General features: G+C 45.0%; 1 protein-coding gene across 1 annotated transcript in view; it reads right to left on the reverse strand.

Moving 5' to 3' along the window:
• Positions 1-628: 628 nt before the first annotated feature.
• Positions 629-14,632, reverse strand: part of LOC106565700 (forkhead box protein P4) — a 182,401-nt gene continuing 168,397 nt past the window's right edge. Inside the window, exons 10-14 of the mRNA XM_082959567.1 lie at positions 13,186-13,189; positions 11,882-12,126; positions 9,275-9,341; positions 6,735-6,910; positions 629-6,603 (exon numbers count right to left, since the gene is read on the reverse strand). Of these exons, the coding sequence (XP_082815693.1) occupies positions 6,447-6,603; positions 6,735-6,910; positions 9,275-9,341; positions 11,882-12,126; positions 13,186-13,189 (649 nt within the window). The 3' untranslated portion in view covers positions 629-6,446. The remainder of the gene's footprint in view (positions 6,604-6,734; positions 6,911-9,274; positions 9,342-11,881; positions 12,127-13,185; positions 13,190-14,632) is intronic.

The raw sequence follows: 14,632 nt of genomic DNA on the forward strand, positions 1-14,632 counted from the left end.
GACTCCATACTAGTCCAGATGGTTCCCTTGACACACACACCACACACTAACTGAGCCCTGCTCTCACACTCTGCCCCTTTGCCTCAATAATGATGGGGTGATGAGTGAGTCCACCTACAGTATGTGCTGTGTGGGTGTGTGTGTTTTGTGTGTGTGTGCTCCTTGCCAGAGCCAGTGTTTGTTCTGAGGCCTCGCCCTGCCTGCCACTCTGATTCAGAGCACATTTCCCTCCTTTCTCCCTCTCTTCTTCTCTCCCTCTCTTATACACACAATGGAAGTCTTTCTAAAACTCTGTAAGTGTGAAACGTTGGTGAGCTGGGGAGAAAGAGTAGTGCAGGAGTTGAGAGAGGGAGTAGTGGACACAGCTATGGTGTAGGCAGCTGTATAGTATGAGGTAGGCACTTGCTTGAACTATGGCTCCATCCCTTTACCTCTAGGATGAATCTGTATGTGCGCGCGTGTGTGTGTGTGTGTGTGTGTGTGTGTGTGTGTGTGTGTGTGTGTGTGTGTGTGTGTGTGTGTGTGTGTGTGTGTGTGTGTGTGTGTGTGTGTGTGTGTGTGTGTGTGTGTACGTAAGGGCAGTCTCCTTCCACCTAGCCAGATAAAGAACATCACGCTGACACAGTCAGACAGTGTAATAAGTATTTTATTGCATTTTATAATGCCATTGTCAATAATTAGTACAGATTACATGCAACTAGACCTACTGTACAGCTGTTTTATTGTCTGCATGGACAGACACAAGAAGATTCAGGTTACAAATACACAGATATATGTGTGTGTTTTATACAGCATGAGGAAAGGGGCAGTGACTGGCATTACACCCAGGGAAGGGTGAAAGGGCAAAGGTCTCGGTGGCAGTTGCCTTTTTTTAAACCTCTTTTAGACCGTCTGAAAAACCACCAGCTCCTACTGTACCCCTTCGCCTGGGTCACACTTACAAAGTAAACAAACAGAATGAAATAAAAAGATAAAAGAGAGGTAAACAGGTAAACTGAAACTAAGTAACGTTACAGAGAGTCACTGCTGAAAATGTACACACATTCCTAAGATACAACCAGAGGACAGCTGAAGTGGTAGTTCCATTTTTCTGGGCCGTGAAGTTAATAATACCATCGGGCAACACCCCTTTAAGACCTCTTCTCCTCGACATGACACCTCAGAGCTGTCCAATCATAGAGCGGGGGCGGGCCCAAGTAGGACCCCGGAGTCACTAATGATCCAATAGGAAGAGTGCTCGTCTGAGAGATGATAGTGATTGGGATAGCGTAGAATGGTTTGAGGTATGGGAAGTAGCTTGTGGTATATTACATTGCTAATACAGGACCTTCACCTTGGTGTTGCTCTAGAGCATTGCCTAGGGTTGGTTTGGTTACGGTTGTGGTAGTCTGTTAGCTGATGTGCCACGGCCACTCACAAAACCTTCGGTGCATGACTGAAGATGAACTGCATTTCTGAAAGCCATTAGAATGTGTGTGTGTCGGTGTGTTTGGGAATACAAGAAAACAAAGATTCTGATTGGACAAACGTCACCAGGTGTGTGACTCAGGGCCACGCCCAGTTGCCCTGTGGAGTGATTGACAGCTGTGAGGCTTAAAGGTCATCAGGAATGACTGGGGTCAGGGATCAGAGGACACATATTGGCACCTTAAGGACCAAAAACGTCACCTCAACATTGCTTCATCTTCAAAAGCAACATATTTTCTTCAATTATTTTTCTCTCTTTTTTCTGAGGTTTTGGTCCTGTCTTAGAGAAAAGTCCTTCTGAGGTATCATCAATACATAATGAAGTCAACTTTTTACATTGTTTTCAGTAAGTTTTTCTTTTTCTTTCCTTAAAAATGCATAAATGCAGTACAGAGACAAAAGTATCAAAATAGACCTAGCTAAGATAAATATACAAACAGGTGTTACCTAAACCACTTATCTAACTTTAATTATTTAATTTTTTAGAGATAATACACTTAAAAAATCATCGTCCCAGACGTTTTTATGAAGAAAACTGAAAAAAAGGACAAAACAAAAACTATTAAACCCAGATACCTGCAGCACTTAATATGATAAAATACATAGACTTCAGCATTAGCAATACAGTATAGGAATCAGAGCTGGAAGCTTTACAATAGCTAAACAGGTGCAGAAAATGAACACAACAGAAAATCAAAAAGACATAATGGGAAAGAATGCCCTCGAGAGTTAAGCCAAGCGTTAATATACAATAATACATCATAACAGCCAAGGAAGGAACAGAACCGTCTATGGCGATCTGTCAACACCATCAACCAATGTCAATCTACATCTTTATAAAACAGCGTGGTTTACAGGTGTACCTTAAAGCACGATAATTCAAAGATCATTTATATTTACTGAATGCAGCAGTTCCTCATTCATGACAGTTTGGATCATAACAATAATAATAGCAGTAATGAGAAATTCCTTTGTAAGCGTGTGTTATTATTGCCGTCTCCCAGCGAGTGGCGATTGAGGGTGTACAGTGTACAGTAAGCTCTGTGTTTGTCTTTGGATAGTATCTTTAGTTACTCAGAGCCTCTCCTCAGCTGTCTGAACCACAGGGGCCACCAGGGGCCCGGCTCCTAGTGACAGCGGCCACTATTCACCATGAGGGGACAGCTCCATGTCACAGGGATTATACTCCCAGCTCTGACTGGTACTCAGGGCCCTTTGGATTGAACTCAGACTGTAAGAGCGTGTGTCTTTTATCGCTGCCATCTTACAGCCCTTTTCTGCATTAATGTGAAGTGCAGGCCACTGGCGTGTGGCGGGCACTAGTGTGTGTGTGGCCCACTGGCGGGTGCCGGGCACTGATATATTCTGCCCCTCCTCCCTCCTGACAATCAGCTTCCTGCCCCATTGAGTCGCCGCTAACGACCGGACTATCATTGGCTGCCGGCAAAGCCTGCTCATCAATATGCGTGATATACAATTAGAGCGCCCAATTAAGAGGCTGTTCACGGAGCCATATGCTAATGAAGCACAGAGACAGCCAATAATACCCAGCTGAGAGCAGACCTTTTAAACCACTTCACTCTTAGGAGAACGCCTCGGTTCTCTGTGGTTTTAGGAGAGGTAGTCATCTTTAACGGGATGCAACGTCGTTGTAACGTCTCTTTGTTTTTGCGCTCACGCTCGTGAATTTGGAGTCCAGATAGCAAGACAAGCTTTTTCAGCCCCACAAAATGTGTAGTAACAGTAAGCTGTGTTTTGGTATATTTCACTATTATTATTGAGGAAGAATGGGAAAAAAACGGAAATATTTAGGGTCTCCAGTCTCCCATTTGCTTTTATTGTGTGAACCATTTTGAAAAGGAGGTAGTGTTATTTTTGGTTTTTACTCTCGTTTCAAGGTGTCCCTCTCCCACTTTGTTTGTTATAAAACAATCTGATGACGTGAAGCATCATAACCCTGCTTCGACAGGAGACAGTGCTGTTTTACACAGGAAGTCAATACAAAGACTCCTCTATTTAAAAAAGAAAGCAAATGGTCTGAAGTGAAGAGTTGATTTGACAAAACTCTTCCCCGAATGTTGTTTTAGAGAAAAATACATAAGTTGACATGTCCCTTGGTGTGTTCCTTTTACATATGCATGATTTTGTCGTTTGTCAGTTGTTTGCTGTAAATATCACAAGTGGTCATAATGGTATGTCTGTTCTGAATAGCCCTCCCTACCTGTCCATTGATGTGATGTTTGGGATGACAGCTTCAAACTGTCTTTATCACAACTACTCACAGCACATCTGAGACTGGGGATATGAATGTGTTTCTATAGCAATGTGAGAGCATGAAGACAATATAGGAGTGAACAATTATCATTGTTCCTATGTATTATAACACTTGTCCTTTTTGGTATTTGTTAAACTGTTGTGTCTGGAGGAGTATACTGTAGGTGAGCACTACAGAAGGTACAGTAAGTAAACGGTTCATGGCTAAACGGTTCACGGCTAGACAATTGGACTTTGTTATTCAGTCTAACTGGTACCGGGTCAAGAAGATAACATTCTGCTGCATAGCACGAAGGGATGTTTGAATTTATAGTGTTGAGTTTCACAATGAAAGCATTGTTTTGGTTGAGGAAATTAATCCAAACATGCATTATTGCAGTGCAATAACAATGTCTTTCTTTGGCCCGGTATCCCAGTTAATAGACAACTGACAACAGCCCACAGTTAGTTTTTTTGCTGGCTTCTAGTGTCACATAAAGGGATATAAATGTTGTGTTCAAGTGCCTTATGAGGGTAAGATAATTATTTGCCATCTTTAACTGTAAAGTCCATCTTAGGCCTGCCCACAGCGGAGCCTCTCTTAGGGTTGTGTTTGAAACACAGGTAGCCTGAGCATGGAGAGATACACATTTAAATCTGAAGCGCTTTCTTTCTTTATCGAAGGAATTGCAAGAGGTTGTTTGTTAATACTGTTTTTGGACTTCTACCATAGCATACCTAATGTGAGTCGTCATTCGCACCAGTTAACACGTATGTAAAAAGCTTTTAACATCACCAAATTCTATTCTGCATTTTATACTTTGGTTTTTGGAATGGTCAGTACTGTCATGAACAAATTCAATGCAAGAGTTACGATAATACAATGATAACTTAGATTTCAGGTGTTGGTTGTCTTTTGGCCAGTTCTTTAGAGGAAAAACTCAAAAAGGGGAAAAATAAACTACAGGGTTTTTGGTTTTCTACACATTTCTTTGGTTACCTGTAACAAAAATAAAATGGGAAAAAAGCAGAAAATACATTAAAATAATTTGTTTAAATTTGGTATGGCACTGCAGAGAAGGTAATGCTTTTATGCTCACTGAAAACAAAAGATTTGTAATCTCACGTGCTATTCCTTTAGTCCAACTCACACAGTGAATTGCAGATAGCTTCTATACAGTAACTATAGTAACAATAGAACTTTGAACTGAAACTGAGTTGCCACATTTTGGTGTCCCGCAGAAAGAATTCCCCTTATTTCTTTAACATTTTGGACACAGTTCCAGATGGAACCTTTGTGGGATGAGGTATTCTCTGACCGTAATAATATATTTTTTAAAGCATTGCTTTGTATCACAGCTGATGTTTCTCAACTAACTACGAGAAGATAAAATAAAAAGGAATGAGTTGAAAAGGAATAATAAAAATGTATGATAAACTGTGGGGATAATGAGTGAGTGTTCTCAGGAGCTGAGGCCCCAGATCCTAAAGGCTATTCTCAATCTCCTGCCATCTAACCTGGCACACCCAGCCCCACAGAAAGGTATTCAGCATAGGGTGGGGTGGGTATGGGTATTTTTGGAACAACGCTTTCTTTGCTGACAATACTAGTATAGAATGGTGTGAACCAGCAGAGTCAATAAAAACAAAAAACTACAAAATACACTTTGAAACAGAATTATATCACCATGGAAATATAAAAATAAACAAAGAAACCATCAAATAAAAAAGATGTGAAAAAGATACCACTTTTTGGATGTAACATTTTTCATATTCCATAATCCTCAACCATTTTATTAAGATATCGCTGTGTGGATGCTCCCTCCCTCCCTCTCTCATCCCTCTCTTTCTCTCTCTCTCTCATGGTCTGGGGCCCATCACTCTATCTCGCATGAAGAAGGAGTTATGCAACAAAGGGTGCTCTTCCTGAAATCTGTTTTGTGGGGATGGGGGATTTCTTCTTTCTGTGTTTGGCATAAGGAGGAGAGAGAGTCTTGTCTGGCTTGGGCAGAGAATGGGTAGAGAGTGGGCATAGGGCAGAGTCCTGCCATCCAGTCTCAGTCTCACCTATGGATCACTGACTGGCTTGTACGCTTGGTTTCTGATGTGTGAGCAGATGTGGGGTAATCTTTGAGAAAACTACAACTGTCTTTCCTTCTCTCTCAGTTAACAGAAGAAAATAAAAATCAACTGACAGGATCAGAGGAGAAGTATACACATCCTGGTGACTGTTCCAAAATATATATATACATGATCTGGTGTGTGTGTGTCTCTACACTCTCCCTCACACACACCTGTATGTATATTTAAGTGGTGTGAACATCAAACTACCAGCACTAAAGGACTGTAGGGTGGATAGACCATCTGTCACAATCAGCAGGGAGAGGAGGACAGAGGAGAAGAGAAGAGGAGACCTCCATATCACCACTGAGAGCTGTCTCTCTGGCAATACGCTGCTCATAGGGTGGGGGAGGAGGGAGGGGGTGAAAACGTATGGGGATAAAGCAATGCTCCAGAGTGTTATTTTTGCATCGGTACATAACGGAGGTCTAACCCTGTTTGAAGTTTCTCATTGTTGTTGGTTTCTTGCTCTAAAAAAAATCCTACGTTTTTTTTATTTTAACTCTCTATATCTTCTGTTTTATGTGTCATAATTTCTCTTCCCTCCAATGGAGGGGGCGGGATTAAACCTCAAAGACCCGCCCACTGGTTCAGCTCTTCCAATCCTACTCCAGCTCGTCGGTTGGAAGCTCATCCTCCAAATCTCGGTCATCCCGATCGCTAGGCAATGCCATGTTGCCATGAGTGATAGTTGCCATGAGCGACACGGAGCGTCTGTCCTCCTCAACCTCAGTGGGCTCCTCCTTCACATGGACCTGGTGTCTGAGAGACAGAGGGATGAGTTAGAAAGGGGGAGAGACAGCGAGAGAGAGAGAGAGAGAGAGAGAGAGAGAGAGAGAGAGAGACACATTCGAGAGGGAGAGAAAGAGGGTGTGTGAGTGTGTGTGTCTTACCCATACTGCTGTGGGCTGAGTGTAGGGCTGCAGCTACCATTGCTGTTGACCTGTTCCACAGTGGAGCTGACGTCATTGTGACCCATCCCGTGTAGCATGTTGAGGCTGGCAGCAGAGGAGGGGTTAACCAGGCCCTGGCTGTTCAGCAGAGTCAGACTGCTCTCTGCAAGGGCCGCCTAACACACACAGACACACACACAGACAGAAACACACAGGTTTACATTACAATAACCATTGTTTACAATGGTACTTCATTTAAAAGACACTCACACACATCCAAATAGACTTCAAGTACTTATGGATCCACAAATACACTTTGTTAGTATGAAGGACTCATAGATTTATGAGGCAATAGAGATGCTTAGACTGGTGAGTCCTGTTGAGATCTTGCTGATACTGAGTAATGCTGAAGACTAGAGCAAGGCAGGGTGACTACATTTTCAGGTTAACCCCTTACAACCACTAGGGGGCTCCTGAACTCTACACTTCACTGCTCAAGGGTTTAATGGTACAGTATGTGCAGGCTTGTCGGTGTGTGTGTGTGTGTGGAGTCGGGGTGGGTTAGGGGGGCAGAGAGAGATGTGCTGGTTGGTTTGAGTCGGGGTGGGTTAGGGGGGTAGAGAGAGATGTGCTGGTTGGTTTGAGTCGGGTTGGGTTAGGGGGGTAGAGAGATGTGCTGGTTGGTTTGAGTCGGGGTGGGTTAGGGGGGTAGAGAGAGATGTGCTGGTTGGTTTGAGTCGGGGTGGGTTAGGGGGGTAGAGAGATATGCTGGTTGGTTTGAGTCGGGGTGGGTTAGGGGGGTAGAGAGAGATGTGTTGGTTGGTTTGAGTCGGGGTGGGTTAGGGGGGTAGAGAGAGATGTGTTGGTTGGTTTGAGTCGGGGTGGGTTAGGGGGGTAGAGAGATGTGCTGGTTGGTTTGAGTCGGGTTGGGTTAGGGGGGTAGAGAGATGTGCTGGTTGGTTTGAGTCGGGGTGGGTTAGGGGGGGTAGAGAGAGATGTGCTGGTTGGTTTGAGTCGGGGTGGGTTAGGGGGGTAGAGAGATATGCTGGTTGGTTTGAGTCGGGGTGGGTTAAGGGGGTAGAGAGAGATGTGTTGGTTGGTTTGAGTCGGGGTGGGTAAGGGGGGTAGAGAGATGTGCTGGTTGGTTTGAGTCGGGGTGGGTTAGGGGGGTAGAGAGAGATGTGTTGGTTGGTTTGAGTCGGGGTGGGTTAGGGGGGTAGAGAGAGATGTGTTGGTTGGTTTGAGTCGGGGTGGGTTAGGGGGGTAGAGAGAGATGTGTTGGTTGGTTTGAGTCGGGGTGGGTTAGGGGGGTAGAGAGAGATGTGCTGGTTGGTTTGAGTCGGGGTGGGTTAGGGGGGTAGAGAGATGTGTTGGTTGGTTTGAGTCGGGGTGGGTTAGGGGGGTAGAGAGATGTGTTGGTTGGTTTGAGTCGGGGTGGGTTAGGGGGGTAGAGAGAGATGTGTTGGTTGGTTTGAGTCGGGGTGGGTTAGGGGGGTAGAGAGAGATGTGCTGGTTGGTTTGAGTCGGGGTGGGTTAGGGGGGTAGAGAGAGATGTGCTGGTTGGTTTGAGTCGGGGTGGGTTAGGGGGGTAGAGAGAGATGTGCTGGTTGGTTTGAGTCGGGGTGGGTTAGGGGGGTAGAGAGATGTGTTGGTTGGTTTGAGTCGGGGTGGGTTAGGGGGGTAGAGAGATGTGTTGGTTGGTTTGAGTCGGGGTGGGTTAGGGGGGTAGAGAGAGATGTGTTGGTTGGTTTGAGTCGGGGTGGGTTAGGGGGGTAGAGAGAGATGTGTTGGTTGGTTTGAGTCGGGGTGGGTTAGGGGGGTAGAGAGATATGCTGGTTGGTTTGAGTCGGGGTGGGTTAGGGGGGTAGAGAGAGATGTGTTGGTTGGTTTGAGTCGGGGTGGGTTAGGGGGGTAGAGAGATGTGCTGGTTGGTTTGAGTCGGGGTGGGTTAGGGGTGCAGAGAGAGATATGTTGGTTGGTTTGAGTCGGGGTGGGTTAGGGGGGTAGAGAGATATGTTGGTTGGTTTGAGTCGGGGTGGGTTAGGGGGGTAGAGAGAGATGTGTTGGTTGGTTCGCCCAGAGAGAGAGAGAGAGAGAGAGAGAGAGAGAGAGAGAGAGAGAGAGAGAGAGAGAGAGTGTGTGATAGGAGTGATAGGAGTGGCACTGAAATTGATTTTCTAGGACAGGCACTAATTTTATTCAGTGACCTTAATTGACAAATACTTGATGCTATAAATCATCTGAGTCAAAGTCGGCTGGAGTAGAATGTTTGTGTGTGTGTGGGGAGGTGTGTGTCTGTACGTGTGAGAGTGTTAGGGCAGGTGTATGTGTCGTTAGGGAATGCACTAATTATAAGAGGAAATTGATATTAGTGCACTTGATTGTGACTGGCTATCGCACACGTGTCACTGTGACAACCCTCACCTGCGAACTAGTGTGTGTGTGTGTGTGTGTGTGTGTGTGTGTGTGTGTGTGTGTGTGTGTGTGTGTGTGTGTGTGTGTGTGTGTGTGTGTGTGTGTGTGTGTGTGTATACACTAACCTGGTAGCTGGCGTTTAGGGAACCGAAGCCCAGGCCTGAAATCATATTCTTCACCAGAGTAGGACTCCTAGAGAGAGAAAGAGAGAGAGAAAGATATGGGGGAATGGAAATAAACCCATATTGAGTACATGTGTGCAGAAGAGTTGGTCCAGCCAAAAACAACTAACAAGTGTAACAAACGCACCTGCTACACACAGAAACATACACACATACTGTAAACAGATGCTCTACACACACACACACACAGAAACATACACACATACTGTAAACAGATGCTCTACACACACACACATACACAGAAACATACACACATACTGTAAACAGATGCTCTACACACACACACACACACACACACACACACACAGAAACATACACACATACTGTAAACAGATGCTCTACACACACACACACACACAGAAACATACACACATACTGTAAACAGATGCTCTACACACACACACACACACACACACACACACACACACACACACACACACACACACACACACACACACACACACACACACACACACACAGCCAGTGACTCCCAGTCTCTGATATCTGTTGTGCAGGCATGTTTATGTGTATGTGTGTGTGTTTGATTGTGTAATTTGTCCTGATTTCTCTGGAAGTTGTGCAGAAAGCTGTTGATACACTCTAACAAGCCTCTGTCCTCTGGGTGTTTGATTACACATGGTAACAAGCCTGCATCATACACAGCCGCACAGTAATGGTGTCCACAAATGGGAAATACATACACACACACACACACACACACACACACACACACATACACACACGCACGCACACATGCACGCACACTGTACAGTGCCTTCAGAAAGTATTCACACCCCTTTACTCTTTTCACATTTTGTTGTTACCGCCTGAATTTGAAATGGATTATATTGAGATTTTGTGTCACTGATCTACACACAATACCCCATAATGTCAAAGTAGAATGTTATTTTTTTTATTTTAGAAATTAATAAAACAATTAATGCTGAAATGTCTTGAGTCAATAAGTATTCAAGCCCTTTGTTATGGCAAGCCTAAAGAAGTTCAGGATAAGAAATGTGCTTATCATTTCTTGTTCAATAATAACATGATTTTTGAATAACTATCTCATCTCTTTACCCCAAACAGTCAAATAAAGGTTAAATTAAATAAAAAATACTATTATTTGTAAGGTCCCTCAATCGAGAAGTGAATTTTCAAGCACAGATTTAACCACAAAGACCAGGGGGGGTTTTCAATGCCTCGCAAAGAAGGGCACAGATTGGTAGAATAGAAGTAGACGATGAATATGCCTTTGAGTGGTGAAGTTATTAAATAGGCTTTGGGTGGTGTATCAATACACCCAGTCACTACAAAGATACAGGCGTCCTTCCTAGGAAGGAAACTGCTCAGGGATTTCACCATGAGGCCAATGATGATTTTAAACAGTTATAGAATGTAATGGTTGTGATATGAGAAAAACTGAGGATGGATCAAACATGCATCCTGTTTGCAATAAGCCACGTAAGTAATCCTACAAAAAAATGAACTTTTTGTCCTGAATAAAATCCAACACAACACATCACTGAGTACCACTGTACCACTCTTCATATTTTCAAGCATGGTGGTGGCTGCATCATGTTATGGGTATGCTTGTCATTGGCAAGGACTAGGGAATTCTTTAGAATAAAAATAAACTAAATACAGCTATAATCACAGGCAAAATGTGGAAGATGAGGAAGACCTGGTTCAGTCAGCTTTCCAACAGACACTGGGAGACGAATACCCCTTTCAGCATCTCAGTGCTCGAGGCGTCACTACAGACCCTGGTTCGATTCCAGGCTGTATCAACAGGCTGTGATTGGGAGTCACATAGGGTGGTGCACAATTGGCCCAGCGTCGTCTGGGTTTGGCCGGGGTAGGCTGTCATTGTAAATAAGAATTTGTTCTTAACTGACTTGCCTAGTCAAAATAAAAAATGAATAAATAAAATAAATAATATAAAACACAAGGCCAAATCTACACTGGAGTTGCTTACCAATACGACACTGAGTGGCCGAATTACAGTTTTGACTTAAATCTACTTGAAAATCTATGGAAAGACTTGAAAATGGGTGTCTAACAGTGATCAACAATCAACTTGACAGAGCTTGAAGAATGTTTAAAAGAATAATGGGAAAATATTGTTCAATCCAGGTGCGCAAAGCTCTTCGAGACTTACCCAAAAAGACTCACAGCTGTAATCACCACAAAAGGTGCTTCTACAAAGTATTGACTTAGGGGTGTGAATACTTATGTAAATCAGATATGTTTATTTATTTTTTAATATACATTTGCAAACATTTCTAAAAACATGTTTTCAGTTTATTATTATGGGGTATTGTGTGTAGATGGGTGAGAAAAAAACTATTTCATCTATTTTGAATTCAGGCTGTAACACAACAACATGTGGATTAAGTCAAGTTGTATGAATACTTTCTGAAGGCACTGCATGCATATCATCCATCAGAGCCAGGGCTGGCTGGCTGACTGGCTGGCTGGCTGGCTGGCTGGCTGGCTGGCTGGCTGGCTGGCTGGCTGGCTAGCTGATAAATGTGTGTGATGAGTTTGTACCCGGTCATCTTTGGTGGTCTTCTCTTTTGGTATTCCACTTCGTCCACCGTCCACACGGCCCCCTTCACGTTCTCTACCCTCACAAAACACTTATGCAGACTCAGGTTGTGGCGCACAGCATTCTGAACAGAGGAAAAGAAAGAGACGGAGAGAGGGAGATAGAGATAGAGAGAGGGGGAGTGAAGGAGATAAAGACCATCCAATTTGAAGAATAATTTGCTTTCATAAACACGCGGAATTCGTGCCTAAAAACAGTTATTTTCAGTTATACTGAAGAGAACCAAATACGACAAAAACCTGCTCAGACAAATAACGAATGACTCGTGGACACACACACACACACACACACACACACACACACACACACACACACACACACACACACACACACTACAGAGAAAAACACTTTTGTCTGGGCGCGTGAAAAATAAGACAAGGATATGCATCCCCTCCCCTTTATTTATTTTTTTACATTTCTGTAATCAGCCACAATCCACCCAGCCCCACCCCCAGCCCCACCCCCAGCCCCACCCCCACACACACCACTATCTGTGGCTCACTCCCCTAGGGATAGTCTTCTCTTTTCATCTACTATTTGTAGTTTGTTCATGCCCAATTTCATTACCAATTTTAATTTGTCTATAATTAAATCCTGCATATTTTCTCTGACACGCTTTTTTTATCCATGAGGGAGGGACAGGCAAAGCGTGCATCACTCCTCACCGTAATTACACACACACACACACACACACACACACACACACACACACACACACACACACACACACACACACACACACACACACACACACACACACACACACGTAATTACACGAGCCATAATCAGCCCCAGACACCCCCCTCTCTCCTTCGAGTTGCGATGCTCAGTTTTGTAAATGAGTATAGAGAGGGAGATGAGGATAGAGGGAGAGGAGGATAGCGGTAGAGGAGGACAGAGGGAGAGGAGGACACAGGGAGAGGAGGATAGAGGGAGAGGAGGACAGAGGGAGAGGAGGGGGAGAGATAGAGGGATATAGCTGGGTTATAACCCGTTAATGTCAAGCAAAACAAATCATATTAAGCCATTATTTATTTTCTTCCATATTCACACATATTCAATGTAACACCAGACATATGTGCCACTGTGTCTGTCATTGGAAGAGGACAGTAGGGAGACATGTGAGTGTGCAGGGTGCAGCAGATACCAATGATGACTTCATATAAATAAATATTCACATTTATGTGACTGCAGATAGTTGTTTATTTTCCTGTTTAGAGTTTTTCAAGAGACCAGAGGGCTTCACACTCCTGTCCAAACAGACACATGGAAACACACACAATAGTGGGCTTGCACCAAACACTTCAGAGTATAAACTAGACTTCCTCCTCACAGAAAAACAGAACAAAGTCAAAACATGAAAGAGTCAACTGTTGAACTCAGAACAAAACAACCAGACAGTTTACACAGTGGAGGAGAGATTGTAAGAGTGAGGGGAGGGAGTTATGTAAAAAAGTACATTATAGATGTATATCATTTCAATATAACCTTATTATTTTTTAGTGCATGTGTGTGTGTGTGTGTGTGTGTGTGTGTGTGTGTGTGTGTGTGTGTGTGTGTGTGTGTGTGTGTGTGTGTGTGTGTGTGTGTGTGACCTCAGTGTGGGAGAAGAACACCTGGACATGAGCTCATGTGTTTTCATAGCAACAGAGAGAGAGAGGACCTAATCTCTGATTTACTCCTAATACACTTCTGCCCTGAAATATGTGTGTGTGGGTGCGCGTGTGTGTGTGTGCGTGATTATATGTGAGTGTGTGTGTGAGATAGAGTGTGTGTGTTGTGTCACAATGGCGGTGATGTTTGTTTCCTCTGCTGTGGGAGGACGCAGGACCTTCTGATCTTTCCCAGCATCCCGCTCCCTCTCTCCCTCCCATTTACCCTCCCCTACTTCCTCTCTCCCTCCATTCACCCTCCCCTACTTCCTCTCTCCCTCCCATTCACCCTCCCCTACTTCCTCTCTCCCTCCCATTCACCCTCCCCTACTTCCTCTCTCCCTCCCCTTCTCCCTCTCTCCCTCCCATTCTACCCTCCCCCTCACCTCTCCTCTCTCCCTCCCATTCACCCTCCCCTACTCTCCTCTCTCTCCCTCCCCTCTCCCTCTCTCCCTCCCCTTCTCCCTCCTCTCCCTCCCATCTCTCCCTCCCCTTCTCCTCTCTCCCTCCCATTCACCCTCCCCTACTTCCTCTCTCCCTCCCCTCTCCCTCCCTCCCCTCACTCCTCCTCTCTCCCTCCCCTACTTCCTCTCTCCCTCCCCTTCTCCCTCCCCTCTCTCCCCTTCTCCCTCCCCTCTCTCCTCTCTCTCCCTCCCCTTCTCCCTCTCTCCCTCCCCTTCTCCCTCTCTCCCTCCCCTTCTCCCTCCCCTTCTCCCTCTCCCTCCCTCCCCTTCTCCCTCCCCTACTTCCTCTCTCCCTCCCCTTCTCCCTCTCTCCCTCCCCTTCTCCCTCTCTCCCTCCCCTTCTCCCTCCCTCTCCCTCTCCCTCCCCTTCTCCCTCCCCTACTTCCTCTCTCCCTCCCCCTACTTCCTCTCTCCCTCCCCTTCTCCCTCCCCTTCTCCCTCCCTCTCCCTCCCCCCCTTCTTCCTCTCTCCCTCCCCTTCTCCCTCCCCTACTTCCTCTCTCCCTCCCCTTCTCCCTCTCTCCTCCCATTCTCCCTTCTCCCTCCCTCCCTCCCTCCCCTTCTCCCTCTCTCAATCT

Source organism: Salmo salar, chromosome 12 (assembly GCF_965601325.2).
Source record: "Salmo salar chromosome 12, fSalSal1, whole genome shotgun sequence".
Lineage (NCBI taxonomy): Eukaryota > Metazoa > Chordata > Actinopteri > Salmoniformes > Salmonidae > Salmo > Salmo salar.